General features: G+C 44.5%; 1 protein-coding gene across 3 annotated transcripts in view; it reads right to left on the bottom strand.

Moving 5' to 3' along the window:
- Positions 1 to 23,337, bottom strand: part of EPAS1 (endothelial PAS domain protein 1) — a 278,305-nt gene that overhangs the window by 140,687 nt on the left and 114,281 nt on the right. The window contains exon 1 of one of the 3 annotated variants that reach the window (XM_029593352.1): positions 11,122 to 11,168. The exons of the other annotated variants lie outside the window; for them this stretch is intronic. Coding sequence (XP_029449212.1) covers positions 11,122 to 11,153 — 32 coding nt within the window. The 5' untranslated portion in view covers positions 11,154 to 11,168. Of the gene's footprint in view, positions 1 to 11,121; positions 11,169 to 23,337 lie in introns of those variants that run through there. 3 annotated transcript variants of the gene reach the window in all.

The raw sequence follows: 23,337 nt of genomic DNA, 5'->3' as shown, positions 1-23,337 counted from the left end.
GAACACATTTATATTACATTCATCACACATAACAGCAGTACATAAGTGAATTTTTCTAACAAGTACATAGGGTTATGTGAGTAAAACTAGCATATATGCGTATATACGTTATTTCTGAAACCTTAAGTGCATGTATCGTTCATAAATTTAATGGGGAGAAAAAGGGACTGCCTAGGAGTATTCTGGGCAGGGTTCAGAAGTACACGCACCATTTGCTATTTTATAAGCGGTACACACGCATACATTAACGTACACTTTTCCACCTGCTAACTGACTGGTGCACATGAAATCGTGCTCGTCTTTTGTCTGAGGCTTTTGGGTGGTAGGTCTGAGTGAAGTGGTGAGGGTTCACGATGAAGTGCTAGAGGGTCTAGGTGAACTGGTGAAGGTATGGGTAAACTCATGTTGGTATTGGTGAACTGGTGCTTCCAAGGACATGTGGAAGTAAGCATTTTTCAGAACAGTGTACGCATGTACTCTAAAAAAAAAAAAAAAAATCCTGCCACCAATGCCACCGCGAGACTGAACCAAGCAGATTTAATAAGTCGTGTCATGGGATAGCTGCTCTTGTGGTTTTTAGGTCAGCCTATATGTAGCCTGAATCTACAGGTGGAGCAGAAGCAGAACTAAACCAGTAGGAAGCACAAACAAATCCTGTCTGGAAATACTGGGATATTTCTCTCAAGGACATCACATTAATGACATCAGAAATTTAGCTTCTGATACAAGTTAACTGAATTCTGGTTTTGTTTTGTTTTTTCCAATGTCAATTATAGACAATAGATGGCAGCAGCAATTTAATCATACATTACACAAGAATGTCCAAGCTGGGTCAAACAATCGTCCATCTAGCCCAACATCCTGTCGCAGAGTGTGACCCCAAAGTCTCCAGATGAAAATCAGAGTTCATCTAAGTGCTCCCTGAGGATCTATAAGAGCATGAAGCACCATTTGGCCTCCAGTCAGTTGCTACAACCCATTTCTACCCTTATCTTCCAGGAATGCATGCAGTCTCCTCTTGAACCCTACTACGCTGCTTGCTGGGACTACATTTGCTGGCAGCAGATTCCACTAAAGAAATACTTTCTTGTGTGCGTCTTGAAACTGCTAGCTTAGAGTTTCATTGGTTGCCCCAAGTCCTAGTATTTTTACACAGCAGTACACAGCTGCTTGCTTGTGATTTGTTCTTTTTCATTCATGATCTTGTAGACCTCTGTCAAGTCCTCCCCGTAATCTTCTCTTTTCCAGGCTAAAAGGCCTCACATTTTTTATTCTCTCTTCATATGAGAGAGACTCCAATCCTCTCACCATTCTGACCGCTCTTCACTGGACCTTCTCGATATAATCATGCTATACACATTTTCCGATGTGCAAGATTTTATGCTAGACTTTAAAATAGATGATTCAACTATATGGCTTACAGGTACTTTGTATCTGCGGTGCGGGTAAGAGTGAAGCTGTGCAATTTTCAGCTGCCAATTTTTTCCTGGGTAACTGGGTAAAATGGTTTGAAAATTGTCCTCTAGGAAGATAATTCTCAAAGGGATTTCCATGAGTAAAAAGCTTTTACCCACCCACACCACTGTCTGAAAAGTGCTCACCCAGTCAGGTCTTCTCCTCCTTCAGCTGGGATTCCCTGGGAGTCTTGGAGGGAGAAGGGTTGGGAATTCAGGTGCCCTGATTGAGAGCTCAACCACTAATTATTTTTTTTTTTAACTTGGGTGGGTGGGAAGAAGGGGAATTGTACTCTACAGTGTGAAGTTTGACTCCTCTTCTGACCCAGCAATTACATTTGCCACGGTAAAAAAAAAAAAATAAGGCACACTAGGCAGTTCCACCATCACACACCTCCCTGCATTGCAAGGTGTAAGAGCTAATAATCTCATTACTTTACAATTTGCATGGAGATGCACTAATTCTAGTGCAGGTTTTAGTGCATCTTTCTTCCGCGCCAAAATCTCTGTTACATACCGGGCTTATGCTAGTGTGGAAAAACCCCACACCGAAATAGGAGCAAAAAAATTGCACTAGGGTCAGCAAGTCTTATTACATTGCTCCCTCTGTCATCTTTGCCCCTGCTCTGAGGCGCGCCCTCCTGGACAGCAGTGGAGGGGTAGGGAGGAGAGGAGGCTCCACAGCAGATAAGGACATGTACAGCTGAGAACTGAGAAACTGTCAGCACCGAAGAAAAGTTTCAAAGAGAAAGGGGGAAGTGGAAGACCAGAAAGAGGGGGGTCGGTAAAAGTACTGGACGGAGGGCACTAATGTTTTTCAAGTGTTTATCTAATAAACACACATTTTTTTTCTCATTGAGTGGGGTGGGGGAGGAAAGGGTTATTGCTGCTGATCAGTTAAAAACAAAAAGAGAAGCCCTAATTAGGTTGCACGTCAGTGAAGGCCCATTGAATCAGCATTTTACTCACATTTCCTGTTGTGAGTGCTTAATGTATATTTACAGTTCACTAGAAGCACTACAAGTAAGTCTGATGCCTAAAAGCTGCTAATTTAATTGGCAAATGTGAAAAAACTATAAAGTGTACTGTTGTTAGAGGCACTAGAAAACAAAATGGCTCTCTTCATGTCAACTTGGTTGGACAGTGACCAAAATAATACCTTTAAAGTTCAGAATTATAGTAATTTGATTGGACAGTTGTGCTGTCATTGCCTTAACCTGCAATGCATAATTACAGCCTGGAGAGAGGGTAATTATCCTTGAAAATGTCAGTGATGATTTAATAACAAATTTGACAGCCTTCTACAGTACACATAAAAAGACCCCAGAAGCAAGAATCATTTTAACTACTGTCTAATAAATATTAAGCATATACGCATATAATATGATATAATATAAGCATAAATCCTCATAAAAGACAAGAAGCTTGGAGCACTAATTGGAAGGCTAAGGGATAAGAGAGGTTTCACATTGTGGCTAGTTCCAGGCAGTAGAATGAACAACAAATACATTTACAGTTCTTTCCTTCCATTACTTTCTTTGCCATTAACTTAACTAAGCGTGAACCCACATAGCAAGATGTCACGTCTTTGGCAAACACGCTCTGAACATCAATGATCCAGCAGAGCCAGGACACGTGACTTATTTACCAGAAATCTGCAAAACAGCAACAGGGAAAACAGTGCTTAAAGCAGCGCATCAGCCTTTCCAACCAAAATGTCAACAGGGGCGATTCGCTCCTCTCCTGGTCTGTAACAGCATAATCCCAGTGCTGCCCTCTCCACAGAGATCTCATAGATTGGAGAAAATATTTCTAGTAAAAGTAAAATCCAGGCTTTTCACTTCTGCATAATTATTTTTTTTAATGAAGAATGTAATGGAGATATTCTTAATATAGCAAACTAAAGGGCTGCATTAGGGCTTTACTATGCGGTAAGTGCCTTAACACCCAGATAATGGGGCCAAATGTACCAAGCCATGCAAAACCTGCCGCGGGTTTCTGCCTAGGTAATTATGTGTGGTTTTCCACGCTAACCTTACGCACGCATGTAATAATGCGTTTAGCGTGAAAATACACTTGCACAAACCCGCGAAATAACCTGCGGCAGGTTTTGTGCACGTGCAGGCAAATGGCATGTAATTATCTATTTCCTGGCTGTGCAAGGTTAGTGCGGGTTTATTTTTAAGCGGGATTTATAGCGCCTGGGTCAGGGCAGGAGTTAAGTGAAAGTGCTGTGGCTCCGGGTGGTGTTGGCGCTTGTCTGTAACCCCCAGAGATCGCCGGTTCATCTGTCCCAGATCCTGCTCTCTCCCGGCGGGGGTGATCCATGCCGAGCAGCCCTGGGCGCCCGGCGAAGCAAAGGCTGCATAGACACACAACCATATCAATGCCAGCAATGGCGTAAAAGGCTGAAATAAACTAAAACAATTTATTTTTGAATAACATGGTGTCAATGAAATCAGCATTTAGAAATACCCCTCGCGAGTGTGCAACATTTTTTCAATTGCACCTATTTTAGTGTGGGTTTTTCCTGAGGCTTTCTGCATTTGTTTTTTATGCATTGGCATGTGTATTCGGTCTTGTTTGCATTTTTGTCTTCTATCTAATTTGCATGCTGTCCCCTTATTACATCCCGCAGAGATACCTGCTTTTGCCGTGCGCACTGAAAAAATATGCACAGAAAGTTAGCCCCAATTTCAGCGTGGGTCTTATTACATCGGCCCCAATGGATGGTATTTCAAATTTTGCTTTTTATTTCTCACCATGAAAAACTTGATGCAACGTGGATATTAACATGAGCTGATGCAAATGCATGCAAAGCAGCTCATTATTAGTAGATCCTATGTAAATCAAATAATGTGGCTTACCTCAAAATTTGCAAGCTATGTTACCTAATGGAAAGTTAGCTGCATCTCAAGATTTAGCAAACTTTGCCCAAGTGCATCGGGATGTAAACACAAGTCCTGATGCGCCTGAGCTGTCTCCTTAAAGGTCCCACATTGCCCAGCAACTTCCCTCCTTGGCAGAGTAAAAACCCCTGGGTGGGGGTCTCATGGGACCATCTTTTTCACCTTGTCACTTACCCTTGAGGTGGCCAATGTGGTCCAGTGAAGCCCTAGGGGACTCTTGACCTTCAGCAGACGACCATGGAACATAAGGGAACTGATGGGGAGTTGAGTGGATCAGGGTGTGGCGGTGACTTTTTTTAGTTCAATAACGTGGGGTTTGGAAATGGGGCATGGTAGAGGCCTTGAATCTTTTGGACTGAATATTTATGTGATTATAATCCTTCTTCCCCTTTTCTATTTTGGACTTAGTAGTTTTGGTGTAACAGACTGTGCTTACTTTACTATATTTTATGATTTTTCTGTTGTAACTTATTTTATGCTTGATTTTAAATTGTTTATTAGAGAAGATGCTATATTATATTTTATTATTATATCTATTATGTTATATTATGCTGTTCTATTGTAAACCGCCGACTGTATACAGAAAGGAATATATCAAATAATTAACTAAATGAACAACCAGCCCATGTTGCCACATTTGTAAACTCATGCTTTTCATAAAATATATATATTTTTTTCTTTTAAGGCAAAATATTGTACAATTAACAAATTTTGCCCATTTTTTTTGATCCAGCTATTTCATCCTGTTCCTTAATGCCTTCAGTTCAGTCAGAATGAGGGCCAGCGATCCGGGCACCATCAGTTTTCACTCCCAATAAACTGAGGATTTTCTTCTATTTTATAATCTCTCTCTCTCTACAGAATAGTTTATCTGCAGTGGTAATCTTCATTCAGGGGCCGTTCATCCAGGCTCCTTCTGTAATCCTGTACAATGGGCCCTGAATCAAGACATTAGGTGTCACCCTTCACAGCCGATCTGGAAAACAGACACTTAACTTAGGGGGTCATTTACGAAGCGTATCGCACGCGAAAAGTCCTTTATCGTGTGCGATACTAGGATGGGGGCGGAGTCGGGGAGGCGTCAGCCCTGGAAGAGGAGGAGTCGGGGCGGCACCGGGGCTGACGCCGAGAAGACTGCGCCGACAGCGAAAGGTAAGCACCTTTATCACTGCCAGTTTCGTGCCGAATAACTACACCTTTTATGATGTAGTTAATCGGCACGACACCGGCAGCACAGGACCACCCCCCGCTTCGCCCTCCCACCCCCCATTACCAGTATTAGTAAATCCAGCCCTTAGAGATTGAATCAGGGACCTTATGCCAGTTTTTATGCAATTCTCCTATTAAAGCCTGCGACAAGGAGGGAATTCCAAGATGGCAGCGTGAATGGTCACATTTTCTGCTGCTCTTCCTCAATTTCCTCAATTCTTCTCCCTTTAAGATTATGCCGCACAAGAGGAAGGGTCGAATGAGGGTTTTCCTTTCTGAGCCCTTGCTCCTGACGGACCAGCAATCCATCCTTGAATATACTTCCTCTACTCCAGAATTGCAGGCATTGAGCCCCGTTGGCAGGACGGGAAGAGGAGTCCTTCTCCGCCTGGGGAAGTTTCCCTCAGCCCGCCGGACATTCAACCCTGCTGCCTGCCAGCCTTCAGAAGAATGCCGACTACGTCGGGGTGCGTGTTGATGACTTCACAGCTGCTACCCGAGAGAAGGAAGTTGCTGGCATTTCTTCTGAGGGAGAAACAAGCTCCATGCTGCCCCGCAGTGGGATTCTGTATTGGAGGCAAGAAACGCTGAAGGTGACTTTGACCCAGAGGGGAGGTTGCTGGCAGCACATGTTGCTCCAAATGGTGAGTGTACTGTTCCTTGTGTTTCTCCCTTGCTTGTTAAACCAGCAGTGGATAAATTAAATTCGCTTCGGGATTTAATTGCAAACCTTTCCCGGTCCTTTGTTGATTATTCCCATTGGCCAGAGGCTGTTTCCCTGAGGCTGGATATGGTCGTTCAAGACCATTAGACAATTTTGCAGGAACACTCAGAGAATTTCAATTCCCTGAGGGAGGAAGTTAAGGAGGTACAAACAGTCAACGCTTCGATTATCCGAGAACGCTTGTCTCTATCCAGAAGATTGGAAGTTATAGAAAACCAACTTAGACACTTGAATTTGAGATTTACCAACGTTTCTAAAGTTGTGGGAAAATTACCCCCATTAACGCTTAGGAAGTATTTTATGGATATTTTGAGAATTCCAGCTGATAAAATTCCCAATCTTCATAAAGGGGTAGATTTTCAAAGGGTTATGCGCATAAGATACTTGCGTATGTCCCGGGGCTTCGAAAAAGGGGCGGGAAGGGGGCGGGTCCGGGGTCCGTTCAGAGGTGATCCCGAGTCCTCCGGCACAGCAGCCTGTGCCGGGGGATGGCGAGCTGGCGTGCGCAAGTTATGTCTGCCTTGGACAGGCGTAACTTTGGAAACAAAAGGTAAGGGGGGATTTAGTTAGGGCTGGGGGTAGGCTAGATAGGGGAAGAGAGGGGAAGGTGGAGGGGGAATCGCAAAAAAAGTTCCCTCCTTGGAGCGGCCTTGGAGGGAATGGGGAAAGCCATCGGGGCTCCCCTTGGGCTCGGCGCGCGCAAGGTGCACAAGTGTGCACCCCCTTCGTGCGCCGACCCTGGATTTTATAACATGCACGCGGCTGCGCGCGCATGTTATAAAATTGGGCGTAGATTTGTTCGCGCCGGGTTGCACGAACAAATCTACGCCTGCGCATAAGTTTAAAAATCTGGCCCAAAGTGTTTTTTCTTCCTTATAAACCGAATTCCAGTCAATTGGATCATCATCAAGCTGCCGTGGATTTAGCTAATTTGTCCTCATATTTGGAAAATTCTACTTATGAAGTTTCTGAACAGTCCACATTGCCTGTCACCTTCTCATATGTTCAGGAGCTAAGCTCTGTGATGAAGTCTTATTTTCAAAATTTTAACACTAGTTTTTTAGGTGCTCAAGTCAGGATATATTCTGACTTAGTTAAGGTTATACAAGACCAACGTAAAGCTTTTCTTCAAATGTGCCAAAATGTTTTAGCCCTTGGTGCTTCGTTTCTTCTACGTTATCCTAGTAAATGTATTGTGAAATTAAGTACGAATATTTTTGTTTTTTTTGCTCCTGAACAGTTAAGGGAGTTTCTTATTGCTACAAGGGTGAGTTTTGCATTTAACCCTTAGCCATCTATGTTTAACCAAGTTATATACTGGGAGTAGTAATTACATGCCGTCTATTGTATAAATACAGAATTTATTTTGTTGTTTTTTTTGCTCCTTTCAATTTCTGATTCCCCCTCTCAATTGTTGGTCTTTATAGTGAGATGTTTTTGTCTGCTGATTATATTTAAATTTGTATAAGAGTAGTGAATCGTTTTTCTGACTCATCAGAATTCGGGGGGCCCCCAAACCCGATAGGAAAAGTTCTCTTATCGTTTTGAGGGGGGGGGAACGGGAAAAAAGGGCACTTAAAAATAAACCCCAAACCCACCCCGACCCTTTAAATTTAATTCTTTCGCATCCCCCACCCTCCTGACCTCCCCTCTCAAAATTTTTAAAGTACCTGGTGGTCCGGCGGGGGTCCCGGAAGCGATCTCCCACTCTTGGGCTGTCAGCTGCCACTAATCAAAATGTCGCTGATGGCCCTTTGCCCTTAGCATGTGACAGGGTATCCGTGCCATTGGCCGGCCCCTGTCACATGGTAGGAGCACTGGATGGCCCACACCATCCATTGCTCCTACCATGTGACAGGGGCCGGCCAATCCATTGCTCCTACCATGTGACAGGGCCCGCACCATCCATTGCTCCTACCATGTGACAGGGGCTGGCCAATCCATTGCTCCTAACATGTGACAGTGCCCGCACCATCCATTGCTCCTACCATGTGACAGGGGCCGGCCAATGGCACGGATACCCTGTCACATGCTAAGGGCAAAGGGCCATCGGCGACATTTTGATTAGTGGCAGCCGACGGCCAGAGAGTGGGAGATCGCTTTTGGGACCCCCGCTGGACCACCTGGTACTTTAAAAATTTTGAGGGGGGGGGGATGCGAAAGAATTAAATTTAAAGGGTCGGGTGGGTTTTTTTTTTCAGCATGACACAGCCGATTAAAACGGGTATTAATCGCGGGAACGAAGATTTCCCACGGTTTTTACCCGAACTCGATACCGGAAATGAGTCCGGTACCGATTCACATCCCTAATAATTAGTATACATCTCTTTCGCTGTTTCGGTGCAAAGGTATTTTGCTTTGTATTTTGAAAATTTCAATAAATAAAATTATTTAAAAAAAAACAACCTGTGACAAACTTTGAGGAATATTTGTAAAATGATAGTCATTGGTTACTTCCTGAAAGGACCAGTAGGGATTTAGAAGGGGTGCTTTAAGAGCACAGCATTACCAGCTAGAGAAGCAGTTGACTGACACAACCAAAAAGTGATGCTTTAGGTTTTGAGCTGCTCAATAGGTGTCATGGTTGGGATTTATAGTTAACCTAACCAAAAGGGACACTAAATATTTGTTCCCACCTGGGAAGGAATTTTTGCCTATTTCTAATTTGATAAGTTAATTTTGAATAGCAGCACGCACCACACAACAGGAGGGATGAGATGGAGGAACCATGTGCACAATTTTGATAATGTTCTTACATAACATATTGAAAAGCAAAGGCTTGAATTATCTGTCCCCTAACAGGGAGAGGCTTGTGAGTTTGTTACGTGTAAAACAAGATGGTTACAGGAAAATTGCACCTTTCCTTTTTTTCTCTTCAGCACATTTGATTTTAATGTATCAGGTCTCGTCCCATAAGTTCTTAGATGTGAAAGCATTTCCACTTTCTTTGGAAAGGAGGCTGCACTACCGCACCAAAGTGGTAGTGGTTAGAGCAGTGGGCTATGAACCAGGAGACCAATATTCGAGTCCTGCTGTCGCTCCTTGTGACGTTGGGCAAGTCACTTTACACTCTAGTACAAATTTAGGCCTTCGTTTTCTAAGGTTGCAGACTTTAGAGAATCCAGCGGTAACAGGGGGCGGGCTTGCGAAAACCGGCAGCAATCGCACCTCCACTGCCGGCTTTCGCACCCAATAGCGCCATCGTAAAAGGTGGTGCTATTGGGCACGCTACTGGCAGCGAAAAGGGTTCTTACCTTTTCGCAGCCAGCGATCTTTCCGCCGCATCCGCCCCGACTCCTCCTCTTCCAGGGCCGACTCCGCTCCGAGCTAGCTATCGCACGTGAAAAGTCCCTTTTCGCGTGCGATACGCTAGAAAAATGACCCCCTTAGATTGTAAGCCCTCTGGGGATAGGGAAATACCTACAGTACCTGAATGTAATATATTTTGAAGCACTGAAAAAAGTGTGAAAAGCGGAATATAAATCTAAAGAAATATTTCTCATTTCTCAAAAATAGTTTTGAACATTGCATATCCCATTTCACAGTAGGAGCAGACACCTCTAAGTTTATAAATAACTACTTAAGAACAAGGGACTGACACAGGGACACCAGAAATTTGCAGACAGTTTAGGGTAAATTTCCAAAATGTTACATCTAAAAATTAGTATTTTTTTACTCATTTAAATTTTATTTATATGCGCACGCTGAGGTAGATCTTAAATAAGTACGCGCGCGCGAACAAAAGTACGCTGGATTTTATAAGATACGTGCGTAGCCGCGCGTATCTTATAAAATCCGGGGGTCGGCGCGCGCAAGGCTGCGCAAAATCGGGAGCCTGCGCGCACCGAGCCGCGCAGCCTGCCTCCGTTCCCTCCGAGGCCGCTCCGAAATCAGAGCGGCCTCGGAGGGAACTTTCCTTCCGCGTCCCCCACCTTCCCCTATCTACCCCACCCCCCAGCCCTACCTAAATCCCCCCCTACCTTTGTTGGGGAAGTTACTCCTGCTTGAAGCACGCGTAACTTGCGCGCACCGCCTCGGCATCCCCCTGCACAGGCCGCAGTGCCGGGGGACTTGGGACCGCCCGCCTGGCCCGCCCCCGAACCATCGCCACGCCCCGGACCACCCCCTGACCCCAGACACGCCCCCAGACGGCCGACATGCCCCCGGACACGCCCCCTCCCACCCCTTTTACGAAGCCCCAGGACTTGCACGCGTCCTGGGGCTTTGCGCACGCCGGCGGTCTATGCAAAATAGGCGTGCCGGCCTTTTAAAATCTAGCTCATAATTAGCATCTACTTGTGTACTCTGTTTTATAAAGTTGAAATAAAGGAGGTATTTTCACTTTCGTGTACACCTATAGGCGTGTAAAAAAAAAGGGAGGTCTAGATGCATTCAGGACAGGGTCGACACGTTCATACATTCGCCAACTTACTCAAGTATTTTTACACCTGGTAATTATCTGGCGATAGGGATTTCAAACTTATTATTGTTTATTATTAAAGGGGTTACAGGAGTTCAGGCAGAAGAAATAGGAAGGTCTCGATGACCTCAGGGAGGACTGGGTGAACCGGTGGTCTCATTGGGGAACTGCTTAATTTCATTTGCACATTGATGTTTTAAAATTGGCCAACTTACACGAGTCTTACTTTACTTTCACAAGTAAAATATACATGCATATGTTTTTAAAACAGGTAGGTAAAGTGCGTACAGTCAGTGGATTGCATGTATTCGTGTGTAAGCCTACATACGCATATGTTGCAGGGGAAAGATGCGCATATTTTATCACATGCACATGTGTCTTGTGTGTGGGTTATAAAATACTTACGGAGATCTGCTTGTGGCCACATATATGCACATATGCCACCCCGCACATTTGTTTGCACGTCAACCTTCCTTCTTTTACTTTGCAGAGACTTTCCACGGGTTTTTTCTTTTCCAGAAATGTTGCACCTTTTGTCGGACAACATACACATGGGCAAAGACAATCATTTTACCACTGCACATAGTCTGTAGTACCCAACCTATCTCATCTTCTGGGACAGGATAAAAAAAATCAGAGAGAATGTTTCACACAAGCTAGGGAAAATATCCACTGTCTTTCTGAACATTTGGTTGAGGTTTTCATTCCTGAGGTCTTTCAGTTCTCTGCTTTAGAGCTCAAGGCTTATCTAGGAACTGCCAAGTCCCTCATGACATCACGCAGGAAGGAAAGAAAAACATTTGCTCAGAGTATTCGCTTGGTGGTGCACTTCTGCATGTTTTTCTTTTTTGTTAAATCATGCTGAACCGGGCCACCTTTAAGAGGGTAATTTTATACAGCTCATGTAAGGCAAAACATGTGGACTTCAGCTCTAATGTTCAAAGTGGACTTGCATGCATAAATCCACCTTGAAAAGCAGCAGGAGCACGTATACAGGAGTGAGGCATAGGCACACACATTTATTCCAGCTACAGAGCATTGTAAATGTCCATGTGAACATTTACATGCATGAAAGTGCCCGCATAAATGATTTCCCTGTCCCAAATCTGCCCCGGGGAACATGGAAAACTATACCCGGAAACGTTTTCATGCACAATCAACTCTAGGGTAATTTAAAAAAAAAAAAAAAAAAAAAAAAAAAGCACTTACATGCATGTACAAGCTTTTGAAAATTACAGCCAAACCAAATTCCTTAAATAAGCATAAAGTCTAATGTTTCACCACTGATATTTCATCCCACTTTGTCATAGCTATGAGTCCTTGGGCTGTGGCGTGGTTGATGCAGGAACCCACTAGGCCCATGCTGACAGCTGGTGGACTCAGTCTTACTGGGACTGGAGCTTCAGCTTCACCTATACCAGCCCCGTTCCTCACAGGTTGAGCCATTGGGTTCCAGGCGTTGGAAGGGCTTAGGTGAAAGTCCTGTAGGAAGTGGTCAGAAAAGTCAGGGTACGGGCAGTGATCAGGACTGATAGTGAGAATCAGAGTCCAGGTCCAGGCCATGGTTGGGGCAAGCAGAATTCTACGGAGAACTGGTTTCTGAAACAGAGGTCAGTCTCAGAGGACAGGCAAGGGAGTGGTCAGGTCCGAAGCAGAGGTCAGTACCCAGGTGACGGGCAGAGAAGATGGACAGGGCAAGACAAGGTACTGGGATGAGATACATGCAGGACAACCAAGGCAGGGCAGGAGGCAAGGCAAGGAGGTATGGCACAGGAACACAAGTAGCAACACGCACTGCAAGGCAGAGGGACCCGTTGCTGAGGTGCTGGCTGAAAGCGCGGCTAGGGTTTAAATCCCCAGCCCACACTAATATCATCTGCCGGTGCCACTGGGTCCTTTTAGTTCAGTGCGTGCCTCAGGGTGCCCGAGGAGGGAAGATGGTGGCATCCATGCTGTGTCGGCATCAGGGTAAGTGTGGCCGTTGGCGGAGCCATCCCACGGCTGGACAAACATTACACACTTCCTACTATAATCCCTAAATTCTTGTCATCTTTATCTTCCTCTCTGATACAGTTAGCATCTTTTCTATCCCTTTTCTCTCCACTGCACCAGCACAGAGCTGATCATGGTCTCGGATCCTCCCGCCTGTTTGTTCAGTTTCAGGGAAACAGACAACCTGTTGCATGGCTAAACAGCAGCAACAAAAAAAAGTCTGAGAAAACTGCAGAGGTGCCAGAAAATTGCAGTATTTATAGGGTTTTGAGGGTGCAAATTTTTACAGTGTTTCTGCTCGTACAGGAGAGCATTCAGCACCAAGGAAAGCGTGTTGTGAACTAGGGTCAATACTCCTAGCAGAAGACTAATATCCTGCCATTCTCATACCTACCTGAAGGCAGACGGATCTCTTCCTACACTGCTAGGCTAATAAGTAAGGAAAGGGGCATAAACTATTTTAATTAGTAAAACATTAACAGCAAAATACATTCATGAACATATGGTACATGTACCTTGTTTAAAATCATAACAAATTACTCCTACTAAAGATACCATAGGAGCATCAAATGAAATATCCTTTCTGTCAAAGTTATGCAGCATAAACAATCCTTTTATTAAATTGATTTAAGTAGCACATGGTTTCTGCCATTGTTTTGGTGAATTAAAATCCTACTAGCCTGGTTGGAAGCCTGGTAGGCCCTTCAGCTAATTGTATGTGCTATTGGTGGAGCCACTCAGAGAGTTTATCAGGCTACAGATACTACAAAGGAGAAGGAAATGATGCTAACAAACTTATCAGCTTTCAACAAAACATAAAAATGATGTTTTCCCTTGGGATTTAGCTATACACGCTGTAGAATAATTCTGCAAAATTTCAAAGTGTAATAAATGGGTCAAAATCTGGAGATTCCTGACCAGCAGCATTTTATCTAATGTTGCAAAGAAATATTTACAGTTTACTAATCACCCCTGAAGCTTCTAGAACAGAGGCCAATTAAAATCTCTCTTTCTGGGCTGAAGTTTGAAAAGGATTTACATGCACAAACCCGGTTTTGTGTACATAAACGGGCTTTTAAAAATTGCCAGGCGGGATGGGGTGAGTAGCTGGATTTGTGCATACAGTAACAAATGTACGCAGAAACAATTCCACGCGTTCTTTTGCACAAATGGGAAAGAGGCGTCCCAGGGTGTGGGGAAAGCATTTACACACACACACACTTACAATTTTCCAAAGTATGCACGTAACTCTAGCGAGCAGGGTGTACATGTGCGCCGGGTTTCGTGTGTACCAGCTAATTTTCAAAGAAGACTTATGCATAGGAGCCTGCTTTAAAAAAATCAGGCTAAAGTCCGTGCACACTTTGTACATGCAAGCGCCAGCCCCAGGCAGGCTGCAGGAAATTACACCTCCTTACTGTGCATCTGCCACACGAGTACAATAATTCATAATGTCTTACCAAAAGAGTGGACAAAGATCAAAGTGATGTGTTTGTATTCCCCTCATTAGCACCTTTAGCTCCTCAAATGAAGAAAAAGCATCAAAGCCAGGAAAAAATGCATAAACCTGCAAAAAATAACTGAGAGCTGATTTGATGAAGAGGTTTAAGTGGTGGAAACAGGCATGTTCACTGCCAGGTAAGCAAAAAGCAATATGACTTCTCATCAAATGTAAAGCAGTAAGTGTTAACCAAAGAGGGAAAGGAGAGAAAAACACAGTGCATTAATCATCGTCACTGGCTGGATGGGGAGGAGCTGTAGCCCAGTGGTTAGGATACTGAATTATGAGGCAGGGGAAAATCCTGGGACTTAAGTTAAATCACTTTCAACACTGACCTGGCTTTCTGAGCCTACAAAAAGTCACTTTATCTCAGCATGCCTTGGTAACAGCAGACAGTAAAACTCTTCAATCAGCGTTTGGGAAGTTTTGTGCAGACTGGGTGCCATAAATGTGATTCTGCTTCACCCACTGCAAAGGAGGCTGCATGCAGGTATTTGAAGTACAAATTGTAAAAAGGCGATGCTATGAGTCTGCAGGCACTCAGGTAGCCATCACGCTTTTCGAAGTCCTTTGACTAGACTGCATGCTCCTTGCTTTATACTGTAAACATGCAGAGTCTCAGAAGAATCGCTCTTTAACACAAAGCTTGCCAGACCAGTCCTGGGGACCCCTCAGTCAATCAGGTTTTCAGGCTATCTACAATGAATATGCATGAGATTAATTTGCATATATGACATTTCCATGATACAGAAATGTACCTCTTGAATACTCATTGTGGATAGCCTGAAAACCTGTCTGGCTGTGGGGTCCCCAGATCTTGAGGGGGGCAATAATCAAACTGCCCCCACTGGTGTTTTGATTACTGCCTTAGGAAAAAAAAGAACCCGCTGAGATTTTTCCAAGCAAAACCATGTAAGTAGGTTTGAAAATGCAAAACCGTGTGCACCGCTGCCTTCCCCCCTGACCTAACCCCGGGGCAATGTCTCCAAACAATGTGGGAGAAAGTATGTGTGATGTGGGGTGCGCCTGCATTTACCCCGATACAGGATGGGCAATTTTGAGAAAGATTTCTGCAGGGTTTTGCCTGTGGAAATGGCTTCGAATCTTGCCCTCCCCCCAAGTCCATGTACAAGAAGCTCATTATAGGAAGCTTTAAATCTGACACTTTTGTGTACTGCACAGGACACTGAGACATGACCTTAGTCACGAGACCCGAATAAGTAACTGAATACTCCGTCTTAAGCTGCTAAGAAGAATACTGATATCCAGCTCTGGAGGCTTGTGCAATTACTTACTGTTTCATAATCCATTGTATATAGTGAATATGCCACAAACGAGTTTGATGGCAGACAGCTTCACAAGATCCTGTACTCTCTCTTTCCCAGTAGTTCAGTAATGCATTCTGGAGCTAAGGCCTGCGCATGCTGCTTACTGCACCGGATTTACCAAAAAGGTAACATCCTCATTATTTTCAACAGGGGAACACTGGCACAAATCTTTATATAAGTAAGCCCCAAGAATGGTGAGCAGCATGCCGTCAACTGCAATATGCTTAGCTGCCTCCTAATAACTGGAGCTGATTTGTTTACTGGCATGAATACAAAAACAACTTTATTTCAAGTGGGGCTCAGGTCCGACGTGGAGGTGATACGTTTGAGCTGCAGCGAGAGGAAGTGGCTGCCACTTCCTGCAGTGATCCCCTGCAGCCCACGGCCAGCAAAGGCCGAAGTTCTCTGGTTATGCTGTCCAAGAGGATGAAGAGAGATTTAAAAAAAAAAAAAAAAAAGGGAAAAATGCAGGAAAAAAACCCAGACTTTATATTTTTACAGTCAGAAACTGAAGTGCAGGGACATGACAACTTCCCTTTAGCAGTGAGATCAATCAGTTTGATTCCAATATATGGTGTGCTGGGCTGACCTGGCAGCTGGGTTTCAGCTGGGGTTGGAGATGCTACAGATAAGGGAGGGAATCACAGTGCTCACACCATGGCAGCACCTAGTGGCTGGGTTCAGAGGGCATGATTGCTGGGCTCTGGGAGGAGCCCTATTGCGCCCCCCGCAGACAAGGACTGCCACTGCAGTGACTGGATCAAGTATATCGGAACGGAATATGAAATAGGGGGGAAAACCTCAGTTACTTGCAAATAAAGGCTCATGGAGGCAGATCCCAACCCCTCATTCTGCTAAGTAGCATTTTCTGCCAGGTTAAGCCAGGTCAGTGACCTGGAGCTCTTATGAACTGCGGCAAATGATTTCCTTTTCCACACTTCAGGGGTGGTTCAAAGGGTGGAGGTCGCTGCTGGTCCCAGCCTGGTCCCACTGCCCATACCTGTCTCTTTCTGTTTCTGACACATGTTTTTTCTTCTAGAGGTTAAACGTAATATCACGTGTATGCTGCTTGAAGAAATCTCAACTCCGAGTCCTAGCAAAGAGGTCATTGTTTAAAGCTGGAATTTTGTCATGGAAAATTTCTGGATTACTCTGGGTGAAAAAGCCATGAAGCACTTGGTAAACCTCCATAAAATGTAATCTGTGATAGAAAAGCTAGGCACAAGAGTTTTAGTATCTTGTCTGACTTTAAAGAACAATATTTGCAGTGTTATCTAAACTTAATTTTGGAAAAAAGAAGGGCATTTTAAAAGGACAATGATTTCATTTTGCAGTTCTTAAATCACTGATGGGCAGAAAAGATAACAAATAATCTCTGGGAAATCAGGTTGCAGACTTACAGTAACAGAAAAAAAAAGCATACCCCTCGAAAAAATGCTAAAACTGACAGAAATCATGCCAAATATTGGCCTCCAGTATTCTTACCAGCTGGCACCCTTGCTGGCTCAGAGAGGCACTAGAGCAGGGATGGCCAACTGCAGTCCTCAAGAGCCACAAGCAGATCTTTTTTTCAGGATATCCACCATGAATATGCATGAGACAGAACTGCATCCAATGGAGGCAGTGGATGCAGATCTATCCCATGCATAAGTCATGGTGGATATCCTGAAAATCTGGCCTATTTGCGGCTCTCGAGGACCAGAGCTGGCCACCCCTGATCTTTGCACACTGAAAGGCCTCTGGGAAGAGCAGGAATGGGATAACCATTTTTACTTTTCCAAATCCTGATTTTTCTGATTTCGATCTACATTGCTGAGCTTCAGGAACTGATTGGCGAGCTGCCTCCTCTGGACTCTGGGAGCTCCCAGCTGGATTTGATTGAATTAATCATGGCCTGAGACTCGATGAATGCTGGGAATTTGACCAAGACAGCGCACAACTGCATTGTGTCACCACTGTAAAGCCATTAATATTCCCATTCAATTTCAATGGAAAGGAAACAAACAGAAGTCAGCAAAAGGGAAGAGTTAATTTGTTCTTAAAATACGAAAATGACTAATCACTTCATAATGGGACCATAAAGGAGGAGAAATGGGCTAATGATAAGACAACAGAACTCCTGTCTGCATACAAAGGCAAGATACTCAGCCAAGGAGGCAAGGCTCTAGACGGTGTGGCAGTTTTTTTAAACTTCAGCAGAACACTGACTTGTTTTATGTGAAAAAAAACTCAGTGGTTTATCACTTGAAAAGCAGATACGGCAAGTGAGCTACGAGAGCATACGTCTCTTCTGGACCACCACCTTCATGCATTGAATTGCCCACAAGTAAGGGATCCTATGTACTGACTGGCATTAAAATCAGTAGGGTACCCTGCATTCCCTGCTGGTGAGATATCAAGCTTTAAAAATATGCAGAACACAGCAGTGTTACCGTGGCCACCTCAAAGACAGCACAGTCAGGGTAGCACAGGCCATGCTCTGAATATTCTTCTCTGTCCTAACTGGCACAAATTGAAAGGGCCGGTTAGTAAAATGCAATTGGACCTTCGGGCCCATGAATCCCCCTCACCCGCCCACTACTCACCCTCCACCACCCACTAGGCGCAATCAGGCATCTAGGTCTGTGACAGCCTCCATCCTGAAATCCCTATCCAGCCCCTGGAAGCTGATCAGGCTTTTGTGGACAGTGACCACATTCCTCATATCCCCACTATCTTTTTCTGATGGCCAACCCCCCCCACCAATGTTCCTCCTAAAAGCCATGCCAACTAAAACTAAATGGTGCTATAGACAAAGGTTCAGGTCAAAGTGTCTATGGCACCATTTTGTATTTGGTACCACGGTTGGCAGAAGGGAAATAGGCTCCCTCCTGCCAGAAAAGATTTAGGGGATCTTTGGAGAAAGTAAATGGGGGTCATGATGGGTTGGTGGAGGAGGGTTGCAGGTCATAAAGGCCCAAATCAACTTCCGGGGACAATGGGGGTGGGAACAAGTAGAGTCGTGCTGCATGGCATGAAGGCTTGATTGGCTTGTAGTGGTGGGGCATGAAGGCCTGGTTGGAGATCGAGTCTTGGGGGTTTGGAGGCTCAGGAGCTTGGGGACATCAGGAGAGCACAAATGCTCCAGTGGGGGATTGTGGGAGAGCTCCAGTGTTTCATGTTAATGTGGGCCTACTGTGGTGTAGTTAACTTTCTTGCACCGCCACCACATTTACAACCCGATTTTAATAGGGCCACACACGTAAAAAAAACGGGGGGTTCACGTGTGGCCAGGCCTTGAGCGTGCATTTTAGAATGGGCCTGGCCACACATGTTTCCCCATTATGCGCCAAAGTGCCGGGCCCTGTAAAAGGGGCGGGCTGGAGGGTATGGTCTGGGTAGGGAGAGGCGGGGGGGTGGGCTGGGACAACGTCATTAGCCGCTGTCCCGAGGAAGTGCGCACTGGCAGATGACTGGCGCGCGGAGATTACTTTCTGATCTTGGAGAGCAGTAAGTATTAAAATAAAAAAATTAGGGATAGGTAGGGTTAGGTTAGCGGTTGGGGAAGAGGTAGGAAGGGTAGGGTTAGGGATAGGAAAGTTTCCTCCCAGTCCGCTCCTTAATTGAAGCGGACTGGGAGGGAACTGGGGGAGGCCCGATTGCATCACCGTGTGTATTTTTTTTTTAATATTCCCCTCCCCCCCCCACATGTGCGGAGCAGGCCACCCACCCGCACATGCGCGCGCGGACATGAGAATCCGGCACGCGCGGGACCTGTATTTTATAACATGCATGCATCGACGTGCGCATGTTATAAAATCAGCACGTCCGTGTGCGCGTGCCGGGAGCCGCGTGCGCCCCTTTTAAAATCGACACTTTAGCCTCTTACAACACTGGATTAGTACCTAGTGAATCGATTTGCATACATTTTTATTTTATTCAAGCCTTTTGTATGTGTACTACATTGCCATGCAGTAATGCTAACGTGCATGCAAACAGCACATATTCTGCATGAGCTTTAGGTAAAGCCCATGATAACACTAACACGCTTTAGAACATAAGTCTCAAAGCCCATTATAAATCCCTGAATACATCCTGCCTGTGGGTTAAGACGACGCTGAATAAGACCACACACCTGATGACCTTCAGGTCTCAAAATAAGTACTGCTTAGTGCAGACTCTCATGACTATAGATGTGCCTCTGTAGGTGCGTCCTCATTTTATTATGAGTTAAAGATGCCATAAAAGGAAGATAAAAGAAAATAAGATATTGCATACGTCAGTGTGTCCCTTCCTTCCCCTGGAGGTACACCTAAATATTCAGGTTTTCAGGATTGCCACAATGTGCATGAGACTGATCGGCGTACCGTGAGTCTGCAATGCATGCAAATCTATCTCATGCATACTCAGAAAATATTGCCTGGTTCCGTGAAGTAGGATACTGTAGATACTGGACAGGCCAAGTCCACAGGAGATGGGGGTCAGCTTGGCAGTTTGTGAAGCTTTAGCCTAGAAAACAGGTACACCTTCTAACAGGAAATAGTTTCCAGCTCAGCCCAGGCAGAGGTTTACTGCTCCAGAGGTAGCTTTGAGTGCAGCTTCAAGTCTGAAACAAAACTCAGAATCAAATATTTCAAGGGGGGGGGGGAAACCAGTGCCTGAGAATATGAGATATGCCCTGTGAATCGACATGTCCAGCTTTCTGGGACGTTGACCATCTCACTCGCCATCTGAGTGATTAAAGGCACAGACATAAAAGGGCAAGTACACTGTAACTCCTGACATTTATTTTTGTATGCACACAATAAAAATACCACTTAATGGGCAATGCGCTAAATTCTCTACACACCTGCTAAAATGCAGCTGCTTTAATAAGCACACAAACACTGTGGGCCCGATATTCAGTGCTATTTAACCGGATAAGTGGGACTTCTTCAGTTAAGTAGCAGCTGCTGAATAGGCACCCATGTTCATTCAGCAGCCATCGCTTAACCTTAGAAGTTCCTTATGTGCCTAAAATGTAGACACAAAAAAAGTGAGCGTGCATTGGGCAGATCAGAGGTGGAGAGTGTTAGAAGTATAACTTTACGTCTAACTACCGATATTCAGAGTTAAGTGTATAAGTGCAGCTTTAAATTTATTTTTAAATAGAAAAGAGATACTTCCCCTGTTAAGGGTTATGCCAAACGGGGGAAGTATCTCTTTTCAATTTAAAAACTATTTTTAAAAATCTACAAAAAAATATTGAAAATATTTTTATGGACCTATGATTAGCGGTGAAAAAACTGCAAGCTTAAAAATTAGCTCCAGTATCCGCGGGGTGGTATGATGGTCCCTAACAAAAGCTATGTTTGAATTGAATTGCTCTTTAAAAAACATTTGGTTTTGAGTGAAAATCATTCATACCGACGTCTATTTTCTATCAAAGCAGTAGAAATGTCATACTGACAAAATAATGAATATAACATCTTTTGCCTTAAAATTTGAAATTTATTATCCAAGTGTATTTTTCTAATATTGTTGATCGATACACTTTTGGAATTGGACTGTTTTTGTACAACATAATTCCTACCTGTTACCATAGATGGAACAAAACAATGCTACAGTATAATCATAATCTTGACAGTCACAAGTAGACAGCAGATATAGTATGTTAGTTTGCAAGCTATCTAGCACTAAAGATTAATGTACAGTAATGACACACACAGCAAAGTTTTGGAGACTGTCATTATCTGGGGTTGTATCTGCTGCTTGGCAAATGGCTCATTAACCTTTAAAATGCACCTTTCATCTCCATTACATGAGACCAAGAAACCTTGTGGAATGATCCAAATCAGTACCTTTCAGTATATAATCTTCCTAGCCTAAAAAACTTGAGTTAAGCTAACCTGTAATACATTAAATTCAGTGCTGTGTCTTGGCAGAAATGAGCTTTCTGATGAATGGGCATGCTCCTAACAAGGGCTTACAGATTTTACTGCTGTAATAAGTTGTAACGAAGTTGGCTGCTAGATGGCCTGCTGCTGCCGCAGGGATTCTCAGTGGGCCACTCAGGCTGCATGTTGCAGCAAGGCCAGCCCTATAAAACCCTCCCTCACAGCTTACTCCCTGCCTCAGTGTGGAGTGTCTTCTCTGCCTTTGGTTCCTTGTCCACGTATTTGTTGCTTGGAATCCTTGTTCTTGTTCCTTGCCTCGCTCTTGTTCTGTTTAGGTCTCCCAGTGGCCTAATCCTTGTTCTATTCATTGTCTTGTCCTTTCTCTGTCTAGGCCTCCCAGTGGCCACCATTGCCTGTGTGTTCTTTGTCTTGATCCCTGTCCTGAGTGGGTCTCCCAGTGGCCTATCTTTCCTGTGTACTCCTAGCCTTGGCCCTCTCCTGTCTGGGCCTCCATGTGGCCTATCTTTCCTGTGAAAATCTTCAGAGGGATAACCATGTTAGTCTGGTATAGCAAAAATGACAAGAGGCAGGTGGCATCTTATAGATTAATCAAATTATTGAGGCATGAGCTTTTGAGGACTCTTCTACCCACCTCTTGTCATTTTATCTTGCCTGTGTACTCCTAGCCTTGTCCCTATCCTGTCTGGTCCTCTCAGTGGCACTTCCTTGTCTGTGTGTTCCTTGTTTTGCCCTTGTCTTGCCTAGGCCTCTCTGGGACCTTTCTTGCCTTTGTGTTCCTTAACCTATTAAGATCTCCCAGTGGCCTTCCGAGCTTGTGTGTTCCCAGCCCTGCTCTTGCATTGTCTGGGCCTTCCTGTGGCCCTTCCTACTAATGAATTTCTAGCTTGCTCCTGTCCTGTGCTAGGCCTTTCTATGGTCCCTTGTCCATGCTGTTACCTAGTATTGTCTTTGTGATTCCATGCCTTGTCCAGCCCCTTGTTTGTCCATGGTCCTATGTTGCCCTGTACTCGCCTGTCCGTCTCTATCTTGTTCATGCCTGTTTGTGTTCAGTGTGCCCAGGGCATCTTCTTGTCTCTTGCCTTCTGCTGCCAGCCAGTCCCTGTGGGTGCCCTATCCTTGATCCTGTACACTGTTTGCCATGAGTCCTCAGAGGACCCAACTCAAAGGGAAGGTGGCTGCTGAGGCAGAAGTCTCATGCCTGACCTGACCTGCCTGCTCCTGACCTTTGCATTCCCCCGCTTTATGGGCATCACCAAATTGGCCAGCACAGCCTTCACAACAGTACTCAAAACAGGTTTAGGGACACCAGAAAGTTTGCTGTTGGATGGGCACACGAGGGGTCTACTATCTCAGGAATAAGCCAGAAATCAGTAAACCATGCAAGTAAAACTGCTGTCCCTTCCAAATACTTACTCCAAGAGATATCTGTCATGGCCAGCAGAAAATCAAGCAAAACAGAAGTGATTATCGCAGCTCCATGCAGTCTTAAAAGGCACAAACAGGATCTTCCTGCACCATATAAAATGATTACAGGAAAGAAACTGAAACCTCCCTTAATATGATCATGAAGGAGCTGCAGTCCCTAAAGCTACTAAAGACAGGTCATGCTAATTAAGAAAATAAAACACTTATGAATTCCCTTACAGCAGAATTCTCTTTACTTCAAAAGAGAGTGCATGCAATGAAAATGTAGACTAGAAATGTTTCGTGCTATTATTTGTCAACACATCTTGTAACTACATATGATGCACTGAGCTTTAGGAGTGAGCATGGAAACACTTTCATTTTATGTTTTATTTCATTTCCCTCTTTAAGCATGCACTAAGGAGGTGATTTCAGCCAGTGTAAAGTCTCTGGGCACTTTTGTATATGCAGTCATTATACCAATCTTTAAAGCAACAGTATGCATGTCCTTTTACTTTGA

This window comes from Rhinatrema bivittatum, chromosome 3 (assembly GCF_901001135.1).
Source record: "Rhinatrema bivittatum chromosome 3, aRhiBiv1.1, whole genome shotgun sequence".
Lineage (NCBI taxonomy): Eukaryota > Metazoa > Chordata > Amphibia > Gymnophiona > Rhinatrematidae > Rhinatrema > Rhinatrema bivittatum.
The sequence above is the reverse complement of the archived record's forward strand: the minus strand, read 5'-3'. Positions and strand labels throughout refer to the sequence as shown.